This window comes from Stylophora pistillata, chromosome 1, assembly GCF_964205215.1.
Source record: "Stylophora pistillata chromosome 1, jaStyPist1.2, whole genome shotgun sequence".
Classification (NCBI taxonomy): domain Eukaryota; kingdom Metazoa; phylum Cnidaria; class Anthozoa; order Scleractinia; family Pocilloporidae; genus Stylophora; species Stylophora pistillata.
The window spans coordinates 41,377,945-41,396,948 of record NC_142519.1 but is presented as its reverse complement, the minus strand read 5'-3'; the positions used below and the strand labels follow the sequence as shown (position 1 = coordinate 41,396,948).

The window sequence follows — 19,004 nt, the reverse complement described above, 5'->3', positions numbered from 1 at the left end:
AGCAGATGTTTGACCCCGGTGTTCTGCTCTTTGACTGGCGGTTCTTTTTGGACCAGCACTTCATTTACGCCGCGGATGTCAATAACTAAGCCTATGTGGGGGGAGGTATCTACTCACAGACAGCAAAAAATGGAAAGTCACATTACAAGAAGGTATCTCTACAAGTGAGGAAGGCTAATAAAAGAGAAATCGCATTTCAGTAAATAGAACATTTTTTTAATCTCTTTAGAAGGTAACAACCATCAATTTGAAATTGTTAGGCAAGAGTAAATGTATCTGGAAAAGTGTTGGCATCGCTCCATAAACAAAGTTTAAAAACCTTTTTTCCAAAACACAGTTTAGAGAAAATGTGAGGACCATCATTTACAACAAGTTCTGGCTTTTTTAACCAGATGATATAAAACATGAAGTGTCTCAAGCACAAACGAACACTCCGGCTACATCTAGGTTCTATTTACAAATATGTACATAAGCCTCTTTTGTTTGACTTTATCCTTCTAAGTAGCTTAACTGCCTCTTTCAGCTTCTTAAGTCATATGCGACGTTTTCCAGCCGGAGTGGAACGTCCACAAAGGTGCGAACATTCAAACAAAAGCCTTATATAGTCATCAAAGCTTTAAACTTTCATGACTTTCCATGATCTGAAAGTTTGGTTTAAAAAGTCATCGAGGAACAATCTGTCTTGATGATGATCCCAGTACGGGTTTAATCACACGTAGATCTCATCCATCTGAAATAAATAAGATAAAAAAAAAAGTTGATAACTTAGCAAGAGTATTACTTATGCAGAGTCTTCTCTTTCAAAGAAAATATTTGAGCGTATCCGTATTCTTAGTACTTTCAGAAAAGTTGTGATTCGATGACCACGCGATGGTGTATGTAGGGTGACTGTTGGCAATGAATACTTGTCATCCACAAAATTGGAAAATGGTCGAGATATTTAGTGATTAGCATAAGAGCGATCTTCGCAGTAATGAACACTATTTAAGCAGTAGTGAGAGTAAGGCCTGAAAAAAAATTCCGGCCTGTACGGGATTCGAACCCATGAATTCTGCGATCTAATGACCCGCTCCCAATTGGCTTGTTAGCTCAGTTGGCAGAGCACTGCACCGGTATCGCAGAGGTCATGGGTTCGAATCCCATACAGGCCGGAATTTTTTTTTTTTTCAGGCCTTACTTTCACTACTGCTTAAGTGGTGTTCATTACTGCGAAGATCGCTCTCATTCTCAATTCTTTAACTGCGGTTCACATAGATAGTTTTAATATATTCACAAATATTTAGTGATCGTTGGCCTCTAAGATTTCTCTTAACATACCAACCCTGAATCACAAATTAGGGTCACTAGAATTTAGTTCTTGTTAACCGAGCGGGAGGTCTATATGGAAGATTCTTGACCGAGGTCGCCAGTACAGACCGAACGCAGTGAGGTCTGTACCAGCGACCGAGGTCAAGATTCTCCCATACAGACCGACCTAGCTCGGTTAATAAGATGTTTATTATATGGCTGTGTCTTATATGCCAATTTTTTATAGTCTTTGTACCTTTTTTTCTAGACGGGTCTAGATTCCGGTCTAGATTGGAAAATCTAGACCGCCTTCAATATTGATTTCAGCCAATCAAATTCGTGAATTCGGCAGTTCCCAGTCCTTGTGAGACACAGCCATATAATAAAAAAAATAATCAACAGCTAAAGAAGCTTTGGATTATTTAACAATTTCTCTTTGTCAGCACCATATGAAATGTACGGAGAACAGTGTAGAGAATATGCATTTTAATGTTTACGAGCGAAGGTTTAAGATGGAAAACCGCTGATATTATATCGCTTTTCTCGTAATGTGGACGATACCTCTTTTATTTGAATTGTGAATATAGATACACTTCAGAAATCCCATGTTTATATTTGGTTTATAGGAAGAAGTGTCAAAGCAAGACTTGTTCGTTTATATGCTTTTATCTCAATAGCATTACTTCACGCATTTGACGCTGAAAAAATAGGGCACACCGCTTGCATTAGAAAGTGAGAGCAACGTTCAATTGATTGTATTGGTTTTGTATCATTGCAGCCGGTAAATGAAACAATTGGGCACACCGCTTGCATTAGAAAGTGAGAGTAACTTTCAATTGATTGTATTGGTTTTGTATCATTGCAGCCGGTAAATGAAACAATTGGGCACACCGCTTGCATTACAAAGTGAGAGTAACTTTCAATTGATTGTATTGGTTTTGTATCATTGCAGCCGGTAAATGAAACAATTGGGCACACCGCTTGCATTACAAAGTGAGAGTAACTTTCAATTGATTGTATTGGTTTTGTATCATTGCAGCCGGTAAATGAAACAATTGGGCACACCGCTTGCATTACAAAGTGAGAGTAACTTTCAATTGATTGTATTGGTTTTGTATCATTGCAGCCGGTAAATGGTCCAGAAACTTACGCCTGTCTCTCAACCATTCAGACACAAAATCAAAACAAATATTTCAAATAACAAGTGTTTGACAATTCCTTCTGGAAGGAGTCTCACCAGTTGGCTATTTACAGTAACAAGCCAAGGATTTGAATTCAGGTTAAACGAGAACAAACCCAAAGAGTGGCGGTATAGATTCTTGAACCCAGGACCCACCTTAACCACACGGCCACAATGTCTCCACTAAACCAAGCGCGATTCCTTCACCCACGTTTTCCCGCGCTTCAAGCGTTTGCTTGTTTTCCTTTGAGTTTTCATTGGTTCTTTCAGAGATTTATCTTTGCTCCGATTGGCTATTGCGATTAATTTCACTTTAGTTACATCTAATATAAAGCTTACCGAATGGTCAACCGCTGAAAGTTTTTGTCTCATATGAGGTGGGGTGGCACGTCGAGTTTTCACTGATGGAGTGAACACCAGCGATTCGGCTTCGCAGCTATCATCTTCCTGCGTAACACTGCACATGAGTCCTGATGGCGTGAATGGTGTGTCAGTGGTACTTGGAAGTCTTCCGTTACTAGAGGCATGAGCTGAACAACGCCTTACATGTTTTCTTGGGGAAACAAACTCTTTCTGATGAGAGGTAGATTTGGTTCGCTTGTGTTTGGCTGAGGGGGAATCACCAACATGGATCACACCTGAAGGTGTTTTAAAACCAAATCTGGAGAGAAAGGGTGTCCCTCTGTATACAGGCATTTCAGGCGTAAAGCAATCTGAAGAATCTACCACATCAAACGCCACTCGTCGCTTTAGTGCTGGTGTACTTGTTACCGGCGTGTTCCTCCCTGGGATGGGTGACAGCGGAGTTCTCGTTAACTTTACTGCCGGAGATTCAGCTGAATTTAGTGGAGTTGAAGAAGCGAACTGTTTCACACAACTTGCCTTTGGTGAAAAAAGAAGACAATGTAGTTCGTAATACAGTTCATAATCAATGGTTTTCCCTTTCCATACGCTTTTTCTAATTATCTTTTACGCACTTGTGTGCATAATTTTGTTTTTGCTTTTGTTTTTTCAGGGTTCCAATTTACGACTTGTAATCGTTAAGTACGAGCAAGTCTTCATTGGAAAAATCACAGCTGGAAAAAAAGCAATAAGGGTAGTTTACGAAATTAGGACTCTATTTGTCATCACACTAAAAAAGTCCCAAAAGAATTCGAGTTTACAAAGTTGCAGTGGGTGCGTTTAAAAATTAAGTCGGGTTTCTAGTCCCTATCACTCACTGTAAATGGACGCGTTTAGTCACCAAACATTACAAAAATACGAAAACGAATTGAATCATTCAGGACAAACCTTCTTTGAGCGCGGAATAAATGGCGGTGTACCACGATGCATCTTCTCAAACTACGATAAATCAAGAGCAACAGTTTTAGTCCAATAATGCAAAGTAAATCCCTACGTCTCGACTAAATGTGTCTCATTTTCAAGAAACTCTGGTGCAGTATTGCAGGGTAAAACAAATACATGTTTCTCTACTCAGAGGAACCGAGACTGACGCTCTGCGCAAATGTTTACGAGTAAAGTAATAATCCTCGCAGATGAGCTGCAAGTAAAGACATAGCAGAAAAGGAAGCCTGAAAAAAATTCAGTCATCAGTGGGATTCGAACCCCGGCCTTTCAGATACGTGTCGTTCCACACTACCCACTGAGCTTAAGTCGCAACCACATATCAGGAGAGAGGAAAATTTAGTAAATGTAGGTTCTTTCCGTTCCTTTAAAAAAATCTGATCACAACCAATTGTGACATAAAGTTTACGTTTAGTCAAGATTTGGGTGGAGGCTATTCACCCATTACCCAAAAAACAGCAATAAAGTTGTATTAAAGAGATTTAGCACTGCGTTTGCGTGAAACGGCAAACGTCAGCTTGCCCTTCCACGTTTCGCGTAAAATAGCGTGAACCTTGCTGCCTTAGCTTCGCGTGAGCTCACTTCATGGTGGATTTGAAGGCGCCTTTGTTTGACTTAAAAGGAATATAGTCTTGGTGAACCTTTTCCGGCAATTAGCTGCTACTATGAGGGAAAAAAGTGGAGAAAATCTTACGTCCACAGAAAACGCGAAACAGGTTACTTTCAAGTAGAAACGGGAAAGTGCAACCGGCAAACGTGAAGAAATGGCGGAAAAAACACGGTCACGTGGTCACTCTTGCCGTTCACGTTTCATGTAAAGGCGGAGCCAAATCTCTCTATCATTAAGAACAGCTTGTCTCAGGAGCAAATTTCTCTGTCTGCAATAAATCGTACGTTTTTTCTCATGGGCTACTTGCAGTTATTCTCTTTTCTTGTGGTCAAAACTGTTACACCCTCGTCACACAGTAAGACCAAGCACGTGTGCATTGCATATATTCGGCGACTAGTAGCTTTCTACACCAAAACGTTTCTCAGTGACGACAGAAGAGAAGAAAATTTCTCCTCTTCTTTACACCCCTTTTGAGAACTTAAGAGAAACTGGGTGGCTTTTATCATTTTCCGGAGGGAACCTGCAAAATGAAACTCGCTAGGAAGAGGAACTTCGGTATTTTGGTGTAGATGACAGGGAAACATCTTAGTTGGACAGAAAGTTTTGAAAACAGCCTTTAAAAGTATAAGTTCACACAGTCCTGAAATCTTGAAAATCACAGAAAATGCGGAAGAAAGTGTTTTTGATTGAATGATTATCAAACTAAGGCAGTGGACGAAATCAGCTTTCATCGTCGAATTTTGGAAGAAATAGACAGAGCAGTGACCAACAGAGCCCAAATACTACACGAGAAAAACTATAATTATTTATTTTAGAGAAACTTGTACGACCTGATGCATCAATCATCAGCACCCCCTTGTGCCCACCCCCCAGAGACCCTGGGAGATTTTTTGAGATGCCTATTCAAACCTCCTCAAATCCCCCCCCCCCTTTCTAAGAAATCCCCTGCCCCCAGGTGACCAGAGTTCCCGTTAAAATTCCAGTGCACGAATTTTCTGCACAACCAGCTTTTTACTTTGCCTAGGCCTGTTTAGAACATCATTTCACACGTGCTGAATCTAATGCTAATCAAAAAAACTAATTAATGTCCTTACTCATTTGCATTAAAATCAGCACATGCAAAATTCGACGATTAAAACAGGTCTTAGACCCTCATTAAAGTGTTGTATTTCAGTGCAGTAGGCTCCAATTGACCAAACGGCTGTATTGTATATTTGTTTAACTTTCTTTTAACAAACATGCGGGAATCATTGACAGGGTATACTGCTGACCAGCAAATCCCCTAGGTCTACCCCCTGGAGTGCAATCTATGCGAACAAAAGTGACATTTTCCCCACTTTATTTGACAATCTTGACAAATGCCCCTGGGTTACCATGGGTGCCCTAGGGGTGGGTCCCTGGGGGGAAGCTGCTGATTGATGCATTATTTTCAAGAAAAACTTATAGGAGCAGGACACTCCAGTGCCCAGTTGTTCAAAGGCCGATAAGTGCTAATACCCAAGGTTAAATTTTAATCCAGGTTTCTATATTTCTTTGTTGAAAAGCTGTTTTGGGATAATTTTCCCAATTCTTTTTAGCTCATTCAATCATCAAATTGTAAACAAGTGGACATAAACTGAATTTTCTTTTAAAGCTCTCAGATCTGAAATCTAATTTCTCACGAAGCTTGGGTTATCCTAACCCGCCTTTGAACAACTCGACCCAGACTTCTAAGACTAGTGCCGCAACTGGCTCCCAATGAATCTCCTTATAAATGCAATTTTCATCAGAGCGTTATTGGACTGTGCTCAGTCCCTAACTAAATTGCGAGTCTCACTTTAAACAAAAAACAAACAAAAATTTTCAAACCCTTTGTAAGAACTTCTGCCTAATAGGTCCATCAGGAAGGTCAGCGACATGATTGTACAGCTGCACCAACGCATCTGTTGTAGTTTCTTGGACAGCTTGTCTGTGGGATGTTTGGTTCATCTGCTGACAAAACATGTGAGTAACTGGTAGTTCCTCCTGTGGGAGAAAGAAAAACAATACATTCGATACCTACAAATATCACTTTATGGTCTGTCTAAAGTTGAGACATTGCAGCCCAAACCACAATGCAGGAAAAGTGATAAAGCCATATTCGTAACCCGAACTTACACTTTACCACTGAATTAAGTTCTTTAACACATGCATAAACAACTGGACAAAATGTCTGCCCCTACAAGGAGTTGACTGGATAAAACCTCTATTTGACCAGAAATAATCAGGGCTTGACACTAACTTTTCATTTTACCAGCCAAGTGGCTAGTGACATCGTTACAACAATTTCAGGTTGTTTATTATCCAAACTAGCCAGTGGAGATCGAAAACCATTGGCCAAAACAGAATTTCTACTAGTCTGTGGCTTGGCGGCTACAGTAACTGTTAGTGTCGAGCCTTGCATAATGTCTGTCGACCAGCTGATATTTTGAGCCCTGATTTAATAGGACATTTTCGATAGATAAAAATTCAAGCTTGGCTTGAGGCTTGGGGAAATAAAACAAAAGAAATCACATTGAGGTTGAGGGATGAATAATTAATTTCTTTTGTTTTGTTCCCCCTAGCCTTGGAGCCATGTTAGAATTTTATTATATCGAAAATAGCCTATTCACCTCAGTATTGGCGAAAGCAGGGGATACCTAGCTGCTTTGCAGCATAGTGAATACCCACCACTATTCACCTTAACTTAAATATATGAATAACTGTTAGACAGTGGGGAGAGATTATTTGTGAGTCACTGGAAGCTGGTGTGGGGATTGTGGAGTCACACAGAATGTCGCGAGAGTGAATAATGCCCATATAAAGGCTGCTCTCTTAGAGCACTTATTAATAATCGTAATATTTTGTTCTGGGGCAGGCTTGAATGCCTACAAAAGACTTATCTTTAGGTCACTATGCCTACCCCAACACTCTTGACAAATATTACATCTTTCTCTTTTAATATTTTTCAACTGGTGTTAAAGTTAGCCACAAATCAACATTTTTTTCATGGATTTAAGTAAACACTCATGTTTAATTGACACAGGAAAATTTGTCCTGTCAATTGAGGACTTCACCAAGTTGGTTTGCTTAAAAAATGACTCACGCTTCCCTTTTTAAAACATTCCTCAGCAGCTTCAATCTCCTCCAACAGACCTTTTGGAATCTGTGAAGAGAAAATTCATTTTCAGAAAAAAAGGAAAATCATCCATATTCAGCAAAGCATCCCTTTAGTAACCAAGTAAGTGAGTGAGTATTAGTTAGTAAGTAAGTATTCAGTAAGTAAGTAAGTATTAAGTAAGTAAGTGAGTGAGTGAGTGAGTGAGTGAGTGAGTAAGCAAGCAAGTCTAGATTTTATTTTAAGGTGGTAACACTCAACAGTAATGAAAACTACTGACAAACTTGTGACCCTCTAAAAGTGAAATTATACAACTCAGTCTCCTAGACTTTCCCAAGGATGTTGCAAATGAAGAAATTCATTGTCAAAGCCAGCCAAATTTGACTAATTAATCATGACTGAGATCAAATAAGAGCATGTCATATATAATCAAATGTATTACATGCAAGCTAACTGTAAGTACTTTGAAAAGCTGCACTGCAACTGAAACTAAACTAATTGTTAAGCTGGAGGGAATGCTGTCCATTTAGAGCACTTTATGACTGATTCTAATGGTAATGTTGGAAAATCAAAACCAGAGCAACCACGAAAGTCAATGTTAGTTAAAGTGTATTTGACAAGGAGCCATAGAGAACTTAAAACTAAGGTTAGTATGAAAAAAGTGCAAAAAAATAGACTCTTATTGATAGCTATCAAAATTTATGGTGAACCCAGTAGTTTACAATGTGGGCCAGAGAAAGAAACACAAAGTGTTTCGAAAATCCAAACTGGTTGAAGACAAACCAGTCAACTATTTAAACAATGCAGCAGAGGAATTGAACTTGGGGCAACCGAGAACAAATCTAGTGAGTGGCAGGGAAGAGGAATTGAAGCTAGGACTGCTAGATTTCAAATCCAACACCCCAACCACTGCCAGCCATGCTGCCTCCTCAAGTAGGAACAAGGAAACTGCCTCAAAGACTGGGAAATATTTGGCTGGTCAAGCTGCAATTGCCTTGAATTTTAATTATAAGTATACAAGTTGTGAGGGTGACTGTTGCAAGTTTCCTTTAGTTTACAAACCAAAGAGCAAAGAAAAGAAAAACCAATGCAATTATGACTTACTTTTTAATTTAATTAGGACCAAATTGAAAATTCTAATGGTAGTCACAGATACATGTACTAACCTTGAAAAGATCTGAAGAATGATGAATCATGGAGGCAACCAACTTGTGCATCACTGTCATGTCTTCTGGAATGTGACTAAGGCATGTCACCTTCTGATTTTTTTTCAAACACCTTTACCAGAAGGGATATGAGCAAACATAATGTTGATTGGACTTCTCCATAAATTACAATTATATTTATGTTTCTGTTGTTGTTAATTATATTTGGATCTTTAATTGAAGTTTGCCCCAGTCAAAAAGTTGTCGATCAAGTCTTAATAACACCCTAACGCAATGGCTGCTAGACAGGAGTGCAGAATATTTTCTCCACAGTCTGTTCTCTACACATTTCTTAATGCACCGAAAAGGAGACTTTAACTTTATCAAAAACATCTCAAGCTGTGTCATTTTCTTTCAACTTACTGTATGATTAAGGGGTAACTCTGGGAGGAGAAATATTAGATTCCATGCACTTATTGGGAATTCACAGTGTTGAACACTATTAGCAGTTTGTTTCAGAGAAACTTAAGAGTGGACAGTTTTGCTTTAATCACCAAATTTCATCTTATGCTTTACAGCATAACCTGTAGGTTAATGCCATTGAAGATATTTAACCTTTTCCATCCAAATATCTCATTATTTGTATTTCTTCTTACTCTCTGTCATACAATTCTTATGATTTTAGTTTGGAGAATTTGGTTTATACATTCAACTAACGGGTTTATGTCGGACTAATTGGATGACCTGCTCCCAGTTGGCTTGTTAGCTCAACTGGTAGAGTGCGGCACTAGTATCGCAGAGGTCATTGGTTTGAATCCCGTACAGGCCTGAATCTTTTCAGGCATGATTTTCACTATTGCTTAAATAGTGCTCTTTACTGTGAGGATCATGCACAAATACATATTCAACAAATTATCCTTTAATTGATATTTTTGTTTATTCTCATCATTTGTATGCTTGATAAATGCACTAATGTTGTAAGGAAAAATTATGTCCAGGGCCCAGTTGTTCGACAGCTGATAAGCGCTGAGCCAAGGTTAAATTTTAATCCGGGTTTCTCTCATTCTTTTTTTCAAAAGCCTGTTTGGGAAAATGTTCTCTATTTTCTTTAGAGCATCCAATCACTACATTGTCAACAAAAAAAATTATGCTGGATTTTCTCTTAAAGCTTTAAGATCTGAAATCAAATTTTGCACTAACCCTGGGTTATCTTAACCCAGCTTTGAACACTCCAGCCCTGGTCACTGTAATGAGAACAAGAGTGAAAAACTATTATTAAGTACAGAGAACATGTTGATAGATGAGTGCTATATGTACCTCCTTAAAGCCCATAATGTTGGGTGAAAAGACAACAGCAAGGTTGTGGGCTGTCATTTCATTGTGAGGATTTTTGAAGACAAGATTGAGGAGTTCCAACAACTGCTGTAATAGCATTCTGTTTGGGGGGGGCACCAACAGGAAGAGAAGCTGGAATGCTTCAATCATCTTAGCATTGGATTCATCATTATGGATTTCTACACATAAGATCAGTTCATGGTATTAGATCATGTTGTTTCAGCCCTATGTACTAGATAATAAATACTGCATTTTAATAGAAAAACAGTATATAAACCTAAATTAAGGACTTTAAATAGAAGTGCTCCAAAGCAAATTTTTTTCATGCTTGTGCTTGTCTTATTCTTTCAATGCTCTTGGTTTCTAAAGTTTTAGTACTTTTTAATTAGTTTTGTAGCACAATAAACTCATGAAAATCGTTTCTGTTTAATCTTCATTTTGACTGTCTCTAGTCTGCTGCTTTTTGCTACTCCACTGCCAAAAAATTACCAACTTTGTGAGTACAGATGCAACCTGCAGGTAATGGTAGCCAATCAGAACACAGGATTTGCTGCATACTGCCTTGAGTACAAAATGAGTGCTGGCTAATAACAGACAGGCTTTATGATGGAAGATACAAATAATTAATGAGTACCAAGTTTAGCATAAACAGGTTCCTATAGACCCCAACACATTAAATTATCAGTTAATCAGTGACTAGAACTCCTCTTAATTTTGGTTATACTTGAATGTAACAGTACCTGTGATTTGTAGATAAGCATCTAGAGGAGCATTTGTTAGAAGAGGTTCTGGAAGATCTCCAAGGAAGATTTTAAGAACAGATGCCACATCATGTGGAGTAAATATTCCATTTTCAAAATCAACAGGATCTTCTTTGTCAAGCATCTCTTTTAGTTCCTCTTGTCTTTTCTTGTTGCCAGAAACTCTAAAGAATCCTTCCTTATCCACATCTGTAAGAATCGTAACAAATGTATCTTGATCACTGGCAAACAAAAGAAATTGGCAAGTACACTAATGGTGTAACACAAATGAACTGTTTCTTAAATCAATATTAGGACCTTGAGAGAGAGTCACAATAATTTGCTTTGCATTCGTAGTCAAAACTTATATAAGTAGATAAACAGGGTATTTTCAAGCCAATAGATTACACTTCAGAAGTTCAAGACTGGGTTAATTGGCAGTACATTTCTTTATAAACTTTTCAATTACAAGGTTTATAGAGTATTTCCTCTCCTCTTAAATGCACAGCACTCCATAAGCAACCTAGAACTAATGACTTACGTGACTTTAAGTAACTGATGAGAGTTGTGATTCTAATTTTTGTTTTCACTATTCTCAGTTGAAAAGACCGCGATTTTAGTGACCTCGCCAATCAAATTTAACGGTCCAGTTACTGACCAATCAAAGAGCTCAAACTAGCTCAGCGGCTGTTTATGGCGGGCTCAGTTTCCTTCAAGATGGCGGTCGAGATGAAGATTCCATGTGTCGATGCTTATCAAAGTGACGGAATTATTTTCTTACTGACAAAGCTAATAATTGGATCTGTCGGACAGAAACCTCCAAGGTCCTGCTTCTACCATGGCTGCAACAAATGGATGTCTCTAAGCCTTGTTCAAAATTACGCACGTTTCAAAGCCATGCTTCAGGAATGTTTTAAACTTGGCGTGCGCTGGAACGTGTTGCTGTCAGCCAAGTCACGAGAATTAAGGACATGCAGGTAGATGAGGCTTTTTTCCCTGGGGATCATAAATAATTGACAGTGTTCACAAATTCTGCGTGGAAAAAGATTGGCGTTAAGATCAAGAAGTCTTGCGTATCAGTTAGACTTCTGGTAACCTTTTCTTGTATCTCCTTTCTCAGGAAATGTTTTTGATTGCGTTTGTATTCATCTCGTCCTCTGAATCAAAACATTTGGCAACAAGTTCCAAACAATTTGCCTCATAATGGCTTAAGAGGAAGAGGACAATCCAAGTGAAACGAGTGGATTTTATCTTATTAGACCTATCAATACGTGACAATTATCGAAATTCGATACGATCGCATACCATTGGATACGATACAACCACGCCATTTTGTGCACCGACAAAGACAGATTCAAAATATTTTTCAGCGTCGACTGCCTAAATCTGACGTTCCATTAACATTTCCGATTGCTTTTTGTGGCTTCTATCATGCCTTCAATAAGTCCTGTTCAGTCACTTAGTCCAGATCACGACAAGGAGTTGAAAGAGGAAGACGATCAAACCCCCGAAATTTCTGGCCCTTTAAAATCACGGTTCTCTCCCAGCTCGACTTTCAGCGAGAGACTAAAGGCCGCCCGGAAACTGATTCCTTCCTACCCTGGTAGAGCAAAATTAGTTCGATCAGTGAGTGAGAGTAGCACTTTGGCGACGAAGACAGACGACGAGAGAATACATTCCAGAGCAGGAAATGAAAGTTGCGCAACGAGTCAAGATTTTGGGACGTTTTTCCGAGAGCACGCCATCATGGTAGAATAGTGAGTGGGTTTTTCTTCTCTTATTCACTGATTAAATGGCGCATGAAATAGTAATAGTAAACGATTCCACTATTGTATTTGTAAGAACAAAGACCGCTCCCTTTTACTATTTTCTGATTACCATACCTATGCTTTCTCTATCCAAAGTGTTATAAGGTTAACGAACACGTCCAAGTACATATAGGTAGTAACTCTCATATTCTCATGTTTAAAGGGCCAAGTATGAGGAAACGAATTTCCTTTGGACAACAGCTTGGCCAGTAGTTGATTTTCATAATACTCTGATAGGTTTGAATTACCACAAATGAAACGAGAGTTCACTGTTGGCTCGTCAGATGAGGATTTGCCAATTGTAAAACTTGGTCCATATGTGATTGGTTTACGATTAAAGAACACTTAATTCGGGAGTAAAGCTGGGAAATTAAAAGATTTTCTTCCCCAAATCTGTGGGACAATAGTTAAAGGAAGAATTTCTGTGGGAGCAAATAGTTTTAGAAATGATTTTGTTATTTATACATTTCATTGGACAGGTAATTTAGGGTGTACAGTATCTCACCACTGCTACAACCCAAGAAGAACCAAAATAACAAAATATGACTGTAGAATGACTTACCTTTTTGCTGTGCATCAGTTCAGATCATAAGGAAGAACCATTCAAAATTTTTGTAGGATGCAGTATATCATTTGATAAATTACTGGTAAAAAATAATAGTTTATTTTGAGCACATCACATCATTAAAATCTCAATGCTCTATATATAATTTAGGATCCAGTGAAACCTCAACAATAATTTTTTGTAATGTATAAAGAAACTAAATAAAGTACTAGATTTACATGCTTAACGATAATTTAAATAAAACACTGTTTTGAAGTCCACAATTATTCAAAAATAACAATAGATGAGGGGGCTTTGTACGTCTAATGGAAGGTCAGTCCAACACATGAGTACACAAGATGAAAAAGCATGACCACCATAATTCTTTGTCCTAAGCATTAGCTTATAAAGTCACGGGTTGTCTGTAGTGTTTGAGCAAAGACGCCTGTTTGGTAGATGTAAGACTAGTAAATTGGCCGCAGTACTTACATGCAGGAGCAAGACCATTAATTTTAATACCTTGTAGGTGGCTATAGAAGAATCTTACAATGATATGTTTATGCACAGGCAGCCAGTGTAGCTTACAGAGAATTGGAATGATGTATTCCATTTTCCTTGGTTTTGGAATTAGTTGGCAGCTGAGTTCTGATGGGTGTCTGGTGTAAGGAAATATTATTTTTTCCTCACCCTGGTAGGCTTATGAAAAAAGCAGGCAACTCTTAAGATATCCATCTGTATTATCCTCTCTGTAGCAAGATTATGGGAAGAAATCCTCTCTCAGGAGTTTATGTAATACCATCACTGAAGTCACTACAAGGTCAGTTCTCTACTGATGGTGTAAAATAATGCTCTTTCATATAGTACAGTGTTTACATCTAGCACAGTGTGTACATCAAGTACAGTGCGTAATACAAAATTGTTAAACTGGCATCCTTCATTCATTGTTATTTTTACATCATGAATGTTGTGGTTTGATATTTTTAGAAGACTACAATTTATAACATTCAAACAATATGGTATTGAAACCCATTAATTGTAAAATATGTTCGGTTTTCTTGTTCTGGTATTCATTATGATCATCGAAGCTTAATTTCTCTTAAACATTGATCAGAAGCTCAATAGGCCAAGTGAAAACGTTTTCATTACTTGCATGGAAAGGTAGAAGCAAGCAGTGGTAAGAAAGATTTATGGCCTGGTGGCCCCTGGCATCTTACTTTTGCTCTTGAGTGACTCAGGAATTTTTTCTTTTTTCATACAAAGCATATGCAGGGCACCCTGGATTTCACAGTTCAGAGCACTGGGCTCGATTCAATTTTCCTTAGAGCATAGCCTTCTTTATGTGATTCAAAGTTACAGTTGAGAACGATACATGTATAATTTTATTTACTTTAGTCTGGCATGGAGTAATATTCGTCAGAGCTGGGCCTTACAGAGATGGCATCTTCAGGTTTATAATTATTCTCCAAGATGAGTAGGTGAAAAATGATACAATCATAAAGTTGATGAGGTCAATTTAATTGGTGATGTGTTTTGCAAAATTATCATTGTTCGATTATGTATTTGTTTACAAGCTTCAATTTTATTTGTAGAGATAAGTCCAATTATGTCAAGGCTGCTTTAAAAGGAGTTCTTGAAGTGATTATTGATAATTAAATTAAATAGAATTAAAAAATAAAACTAAATTTAAAATGGACCATATTTCAAGTTCATAGCCATTTACAACTTATTCTAATGTAAAAAGCAAGTTATTTAAAAAAACAATGAAAAACAGTCTTGCAAATATTTTTTTAGTTTCTTAAAATTGTTACCAGAAAGAACAGCTGTAATAGCAAGGAAAACACTTGTGATCAGTAGCCTTAATTCCCGTTTTAGAATCAAAGAAAGGTTTTTCAGTTCATTGTATATTTTATTATATATCAAGATATAATGATATACTTGATATAAATTTGTTATTTTTTATCTTGTCACCAGTTTCCCTGATAGTCGACCTCTTCTAAAATTGACTACGCCTATGTTTCATCCACAAGTTAATCCAGTGAATGGGTATGGAACAAAACACTCGTCTATGGTTTGGAAAAAATTGCTGTTAACTTTACGGGCTTTTATACTAAAGAATACCACATATTTCCATCATTTATCCAGGATGATTACAAAATAAATATTTTCATTGTAATAATAATTCTCAATTATCCATAAAGAAGATACTGTGGTTCTTTTGAGCTATACAGTATATAACTGCTTACTGGATTTCTCGGCTTTCCTTTTTTTGGCTCTGATTTACATGACTGTAGTATTATCTTCAATGACATTCTATGACTTTCACTTTGAAAGATAAATTTGAATTTTGTGACCTTTGAGGTTCTCCTGAAAGTATTTTAAAATGCAGGATTGTGTGAATATGAAGAGTGTACAATGTGCCAATGGCATCATAGAAAAGTTCATGCAGCAAAGTTTGTGAATTCATGCTACAGTTATCAAGCTTGTGTGGTCTCAAATCCAATGTCCTGTTTTCAAACACTAGTTTCTGGAGCTGCAAGTAACAGAACAGCTATCTTTTTGTGGCCTTGAGACTATGCAGCTCAAAACTCCCAACAAGCCATCTTCACAGAACATAAAGAGCAGTGCAAGTACAATTAAATTGTTCCATCCTGTAGCTTCAGTTGTAACCCAGTTTTTTTTTTTTTCTTCTAGCGTTCTCAATCTGGATGTGTCATTTCCTGAATGGGAAAGGGGTAAAAACAGTATATGGTGAGTGTGTTTCATACTATAATAATAATTTATTTCCACATGCATGATAATAAGTGCTCTAACATTATTACAAATACATACTTGTATATCTTAGTAGAAGTTTTGGTGTGTAATATCACTGAGTACTTTTACAAGTTGTGCTGTATTTTGACGAGCTCCTAGGGCGAGTCAAAATACAAACAACGAATAAAATACTCAGCAATAATACACAACAAAACGTTTAATAAGAGATTTTTTAACCAACATACCAAATTATTATTTCAGTTCGGCCAAATTTTCTGAATATTTCTGGAGTACAAAATATCACGAGGTATTTGTACTCATTTTGCGTGTTATTTATAATGTACAAAGCACAGTTGGATAATAATACTGACCATAGTCTGGTAGACTGTGGCCTTAAGGGTAGTGGCTATGAGAATTACACACATTTGATTCTTGTGTTGCCCAAGATTCTCTTATGAATTAAAGCTACATATTCTGCCTCTTTCAGGCAAGTCCTTAAATTTATGAAGAGTTGCTTCTATAGCATAGACACCTGGGGTGCTACAAATGAACAAGCTGTTAATCTGTAAGTGAAAGTATTACAGTAGTTATATGGGAGATAATTCTCTTTAGCTGTATGGTTTTGTTTTTGCTGTTGTTTTTCTGCACTAAGTTTACTCATTAATTGACAAAAAACACATTTCAGATGGTCAGTGTCTTTGTCAGGTCTGTAAGGCTTACACCAGGCAAAAGGACCCCTGATTTATTTGAGTTCATAAATTATGTCCTACCTAGTAATATAGGGATACAAGATAATAAGATAATTGTAATCTTCAGCAGATAAGGCCTGCTGGAGATGAAGCACTGACTTCATATTAACCAAGGTTGAGGTTTGTATTGGAGAATATTGGCCCAGGGTCATGGCTGTATGGACTGAGCTTGGCAAGATACATCTGTAAGCACAAAAACAACCCAGGGCCAGTATTCCTCAATGCCATTTGCAAAGGTGAGGTCAGTAAGAAGTTAATTGTATGGCTCGAGAATCAAACAACTTGTTTATTTTCAATGAATGAGTTGCCAGAAATCAGATCCTAGAGCGTGCACAATGATTTCTCGGTTTTCCATATGGCAAACACTGCAACAAAAGGTTGCTTCAATTTCCAAATAAAGGACTTTAGAGATAGATCATTGCTTTTTTGCTGTTGTTTTATCGTAAATGGATTTAGGTACTGGTAGTATTGACACAAGGGAAGCATATTAGGTTTTTGTTTGAATAAGCATGAAATGTAGCATAAAGCAGACCAATAAACTTCTCTCCTTGCATGAAATGTTCTCGTAATGGTCTTTTCATTTGAGATTTTAATGTATTCACTTCTATCAATTTATTTAGAATACATGATAGCTTTGAAGAATTCAAAGAAAGAGCAAAGCAATGTGCAGCAGAAGCCTTAGATTTATTTGATTCTGAGGTTAAACAAGACAGCAGCTCAGGTAAGTGATTGATTTTTTTTCTCAAAGAATGATGCTGGCAATTTTAATTATTTAACTCCTTTAGCACTATTATCTTATGTCTGTGATAATCCAAATTCCATTTCATTCATATTTAGTATTTTATCCAGTCCATGACAAAGCTCAGATATAGCGGTATGCTATCACACATTTCTCTCAATGTTGAGATAAACAAGGTCTGCTTTTAGCCTACAATGCATGTATGTACATGTAAACCATTGTATCTAATTTGACAGATGATGATGGAAATGTGTTGCGGCAGAAGAATCTCAGTGATTTGGCATTCATGGAAGGCAAACGAATGATGCTAGCTAAGGTGAGATTGAATTTAGTGTTAACTTATTCATATTTATTGCTGTCGCATGATATGCTACTATACAATATATGTACTAAATGGACAATTACATTGAGGTCTTTGTACATAATGGTTCCCTGGTTCCAGGCTTAAAGTACATATTTATGTGGTTTGAACCTAAGGGTGGCACTCATTGGTGAGCTGTTATTTACCAAGTGAAGAAAGTTCAGTAAAAGAACATTCTCAGTGACAGTGACTGCTTTTTCAACAACTCAAGCAGATGTCATGAGCCTGGAGTTTCCTGCTTCATCTTCCAACAAGTTTCATGTATTGATTTAAAAGGTTAATATTAATATCATCGTACATTTATTAATTTAACAGGAACACACTTTCTTGGATAACAGAGATTTACCATTCTGAAGAACAAGCAAAACAGAGGTGTATTCTTCATCAACCTAACTGAAATGTGATATATTTTAAACCCTGTACAAATTTTCAAATTGAAATGGAAATAGTTATAAGAACTTCTTCTATGTAGCATATCACATATTTGCCTGAAATGCCAAATCTGAATAGTTATGGACATATTTGCACAAGAGGTCTAGACAAGTTTGATGTTGAATTTTTTCTGTACATGCTGAAAACAGTCACAACTAATATTATGACTTATGCTACTCTGTACAGTATTTGTTCACAAAATAATGTGTATTCAATATACATCACTCTCTCCTCCTGAGCACTTGATAATTACTGCTTCTTTTAATGCAGAATACTGAAACTCAATGACTGGAGCTTAATATTATGTGGTCATTGGGAGAATATTTGTTTGCTTGTTTTATTAGTGTAACTTGTTAATTTTAAACCTTTTAAGTATCTCAGTTTAACTTCAGAAGTGTTTCTGAAATGTGGTGATTTTCATCCCTTAAATTCAATAAATTTTTATTTATTACCAGTGTGTCTTTATCATAGCGCCACAAACATTTAGGTCAAAAGATCTATTTAGAGCTTTGAAAAGCATACATGTATGTCTTTACTTACTATGCTGTAGGGTCTAAAAGTTACAAATAATTATGCAAAGTAAGAAATGAAAAACATCAATTTTATTATTTCCCAAAAGCTCTTGGATAAATGATTAGGAATTAAAAAGCTGCTCCTACTTCCAAATGCTTTTCTTTCATTTGTAAGAACTTCCATAACCTTCTTTTCCATGCTCTCTAGGGAATTATAACATAGCTAGTATATGGCTAAGTTTATCTAATCAAATTCAATTGCGCGAGAGTGCTTCATATTCCTATTGTGCACGCTCATGAAGTCAACAAACAAATCCCTCGAGAAAAAAAATTTTTCGCCCGAGCGACTTCA

At 37.1% G+C, this 19,004-nt stretch overlaps 2 protein-coding genes and 1 non-coding gene across 4 annotated transcripts; 2 read left to right on the top strand and 1 right to left on the bottom strand.

Moving 5' to 3' along the window:
- Nucleotides 1-194: 194 nt before the first annotated feature.
- Nucleotides 195-11,325, bottom strand: LOC148742565 (rho GTPase-activating protein 19-like). Its single transcript, XM_088757452.1, has 9 exons — nucleotides 11,298-11,325; nucleotides 10,757-10,998; nucleotides 9,999-10,195; nucleotides 8,703-8,795; nucleotides 7,533-7,584; nucleotides 6,270-6,427; nucleotides 3,758-3,808; nucleotides 2,807-3,349; nucleotides 195-730 (listed from the first exon to the last, which is right to left on the bottom strand). The coding sequence occupies exons 2-9, from the start codon at nucleotides 10,899-10,901 to the stop codon at nucleotides 710-712; spliced, it is 1,260 nt and encodes a 419-aa protein (XP_088613578.1). The 5' UTR covers nucleotides 10,902-10,998; nucleotides 11,298-11,325; the 3' UTR covers nucleotides 195-709.
- On the top strand, nucleotides 1,079-1,151 carry Trnat-ggu (transfer RNA threonine (anticodon GGU)). Its single transcript has one exon. It is a non-coding gene; the product is annotated as a tRNA-Thr (tRNA).
- A 144-nt stretch (nucleotides 11,326-11,469) lies between the features above and the next one.
- Nucleotides 11,470-18,594, top strand: LOC148742564 (AKT-interacting protein-like). 2 transcript variants are annotated; one of them, XM_088757482.1, is made up of 10 exons: nucleotides 11,470-11,733; nucleotides 11,877-12,513; nucleotides 13,861-13,925; nucleotides 14,501-14,579; nucleotides 15,080-15,151; nucleotides 15,800-15,856; nucleotides 16,347-16,424; nucleotides 17,229-17,329; nucleotides 17,584-17,663; nucleotides 18,024-18,594. In XM_088757482.1, exons 2-10 carry the CDS (start codon nucleotides 12,188-12,190, stop codon nucleotides 18,060-18,062), a joined length of 897 nt encoding a protein of 298 aa, XP_088613608.1. In that variant the 5' UTR covers nucleotides 11,470-11,733; nucleotides 11,877-12,187; the 3' UTR covers nucleotides 18,063-18,594. The 2 variants fall into 2 exon arrangements, with proteins under 2 accessions (XP_088613608.1, XP_088613606.1); XM_088757480.1 differs by lacking the exon at nucleotides 11,470-11,733 and having other exon boundaries at nucleotides 11,758-12,513.
- Nucleotides 18,595-19,004: the final 410 nt, after the last annotated feature.

Coding starts and splice junctions, on each gene's coding strand:
- LOC148742565 (XM_088757452.1), bottom strand. CDS start 10,901: ATGCTTGACAAAGAAGATCCTGTTGATTTTGAAAATGGAATATTTACT. Junction 8,796..9,998: donor ACATTATGGGCTTTAAGGAG/GTACATATAGCA, acceptor AAAAAAAATCAG/AAGGTGACATGCCTTAGTCA. Junction 731..2,806: donor TTTCAGCGGTTGACCATTCG/GTAAGCTTTATA, acceptor TATTTATTTCAG/ATGGATGAGATCTACGTGTG.
- LOC148742564 (XM_088757482.1), top strand. CDS start 12,188: ATGCCTTCAATAAGTCCTGTTCAGTCACTTAGTCCAGATCACGACAAG. Junction 12,514..13,860: donor CACGCCATCATGGTAGAATA/GTGAGTGGGTTT, acceptor TCCTCTCTGTAG/CAAGATTATGGGAAGAAATC. Junction 16,425..17,228: donor AATGAACAAGCTGTTAATCT/GTAAGTGAAAGT, acceptor CAATTTATTTAG/AATACATGATAGCTTTGAAG.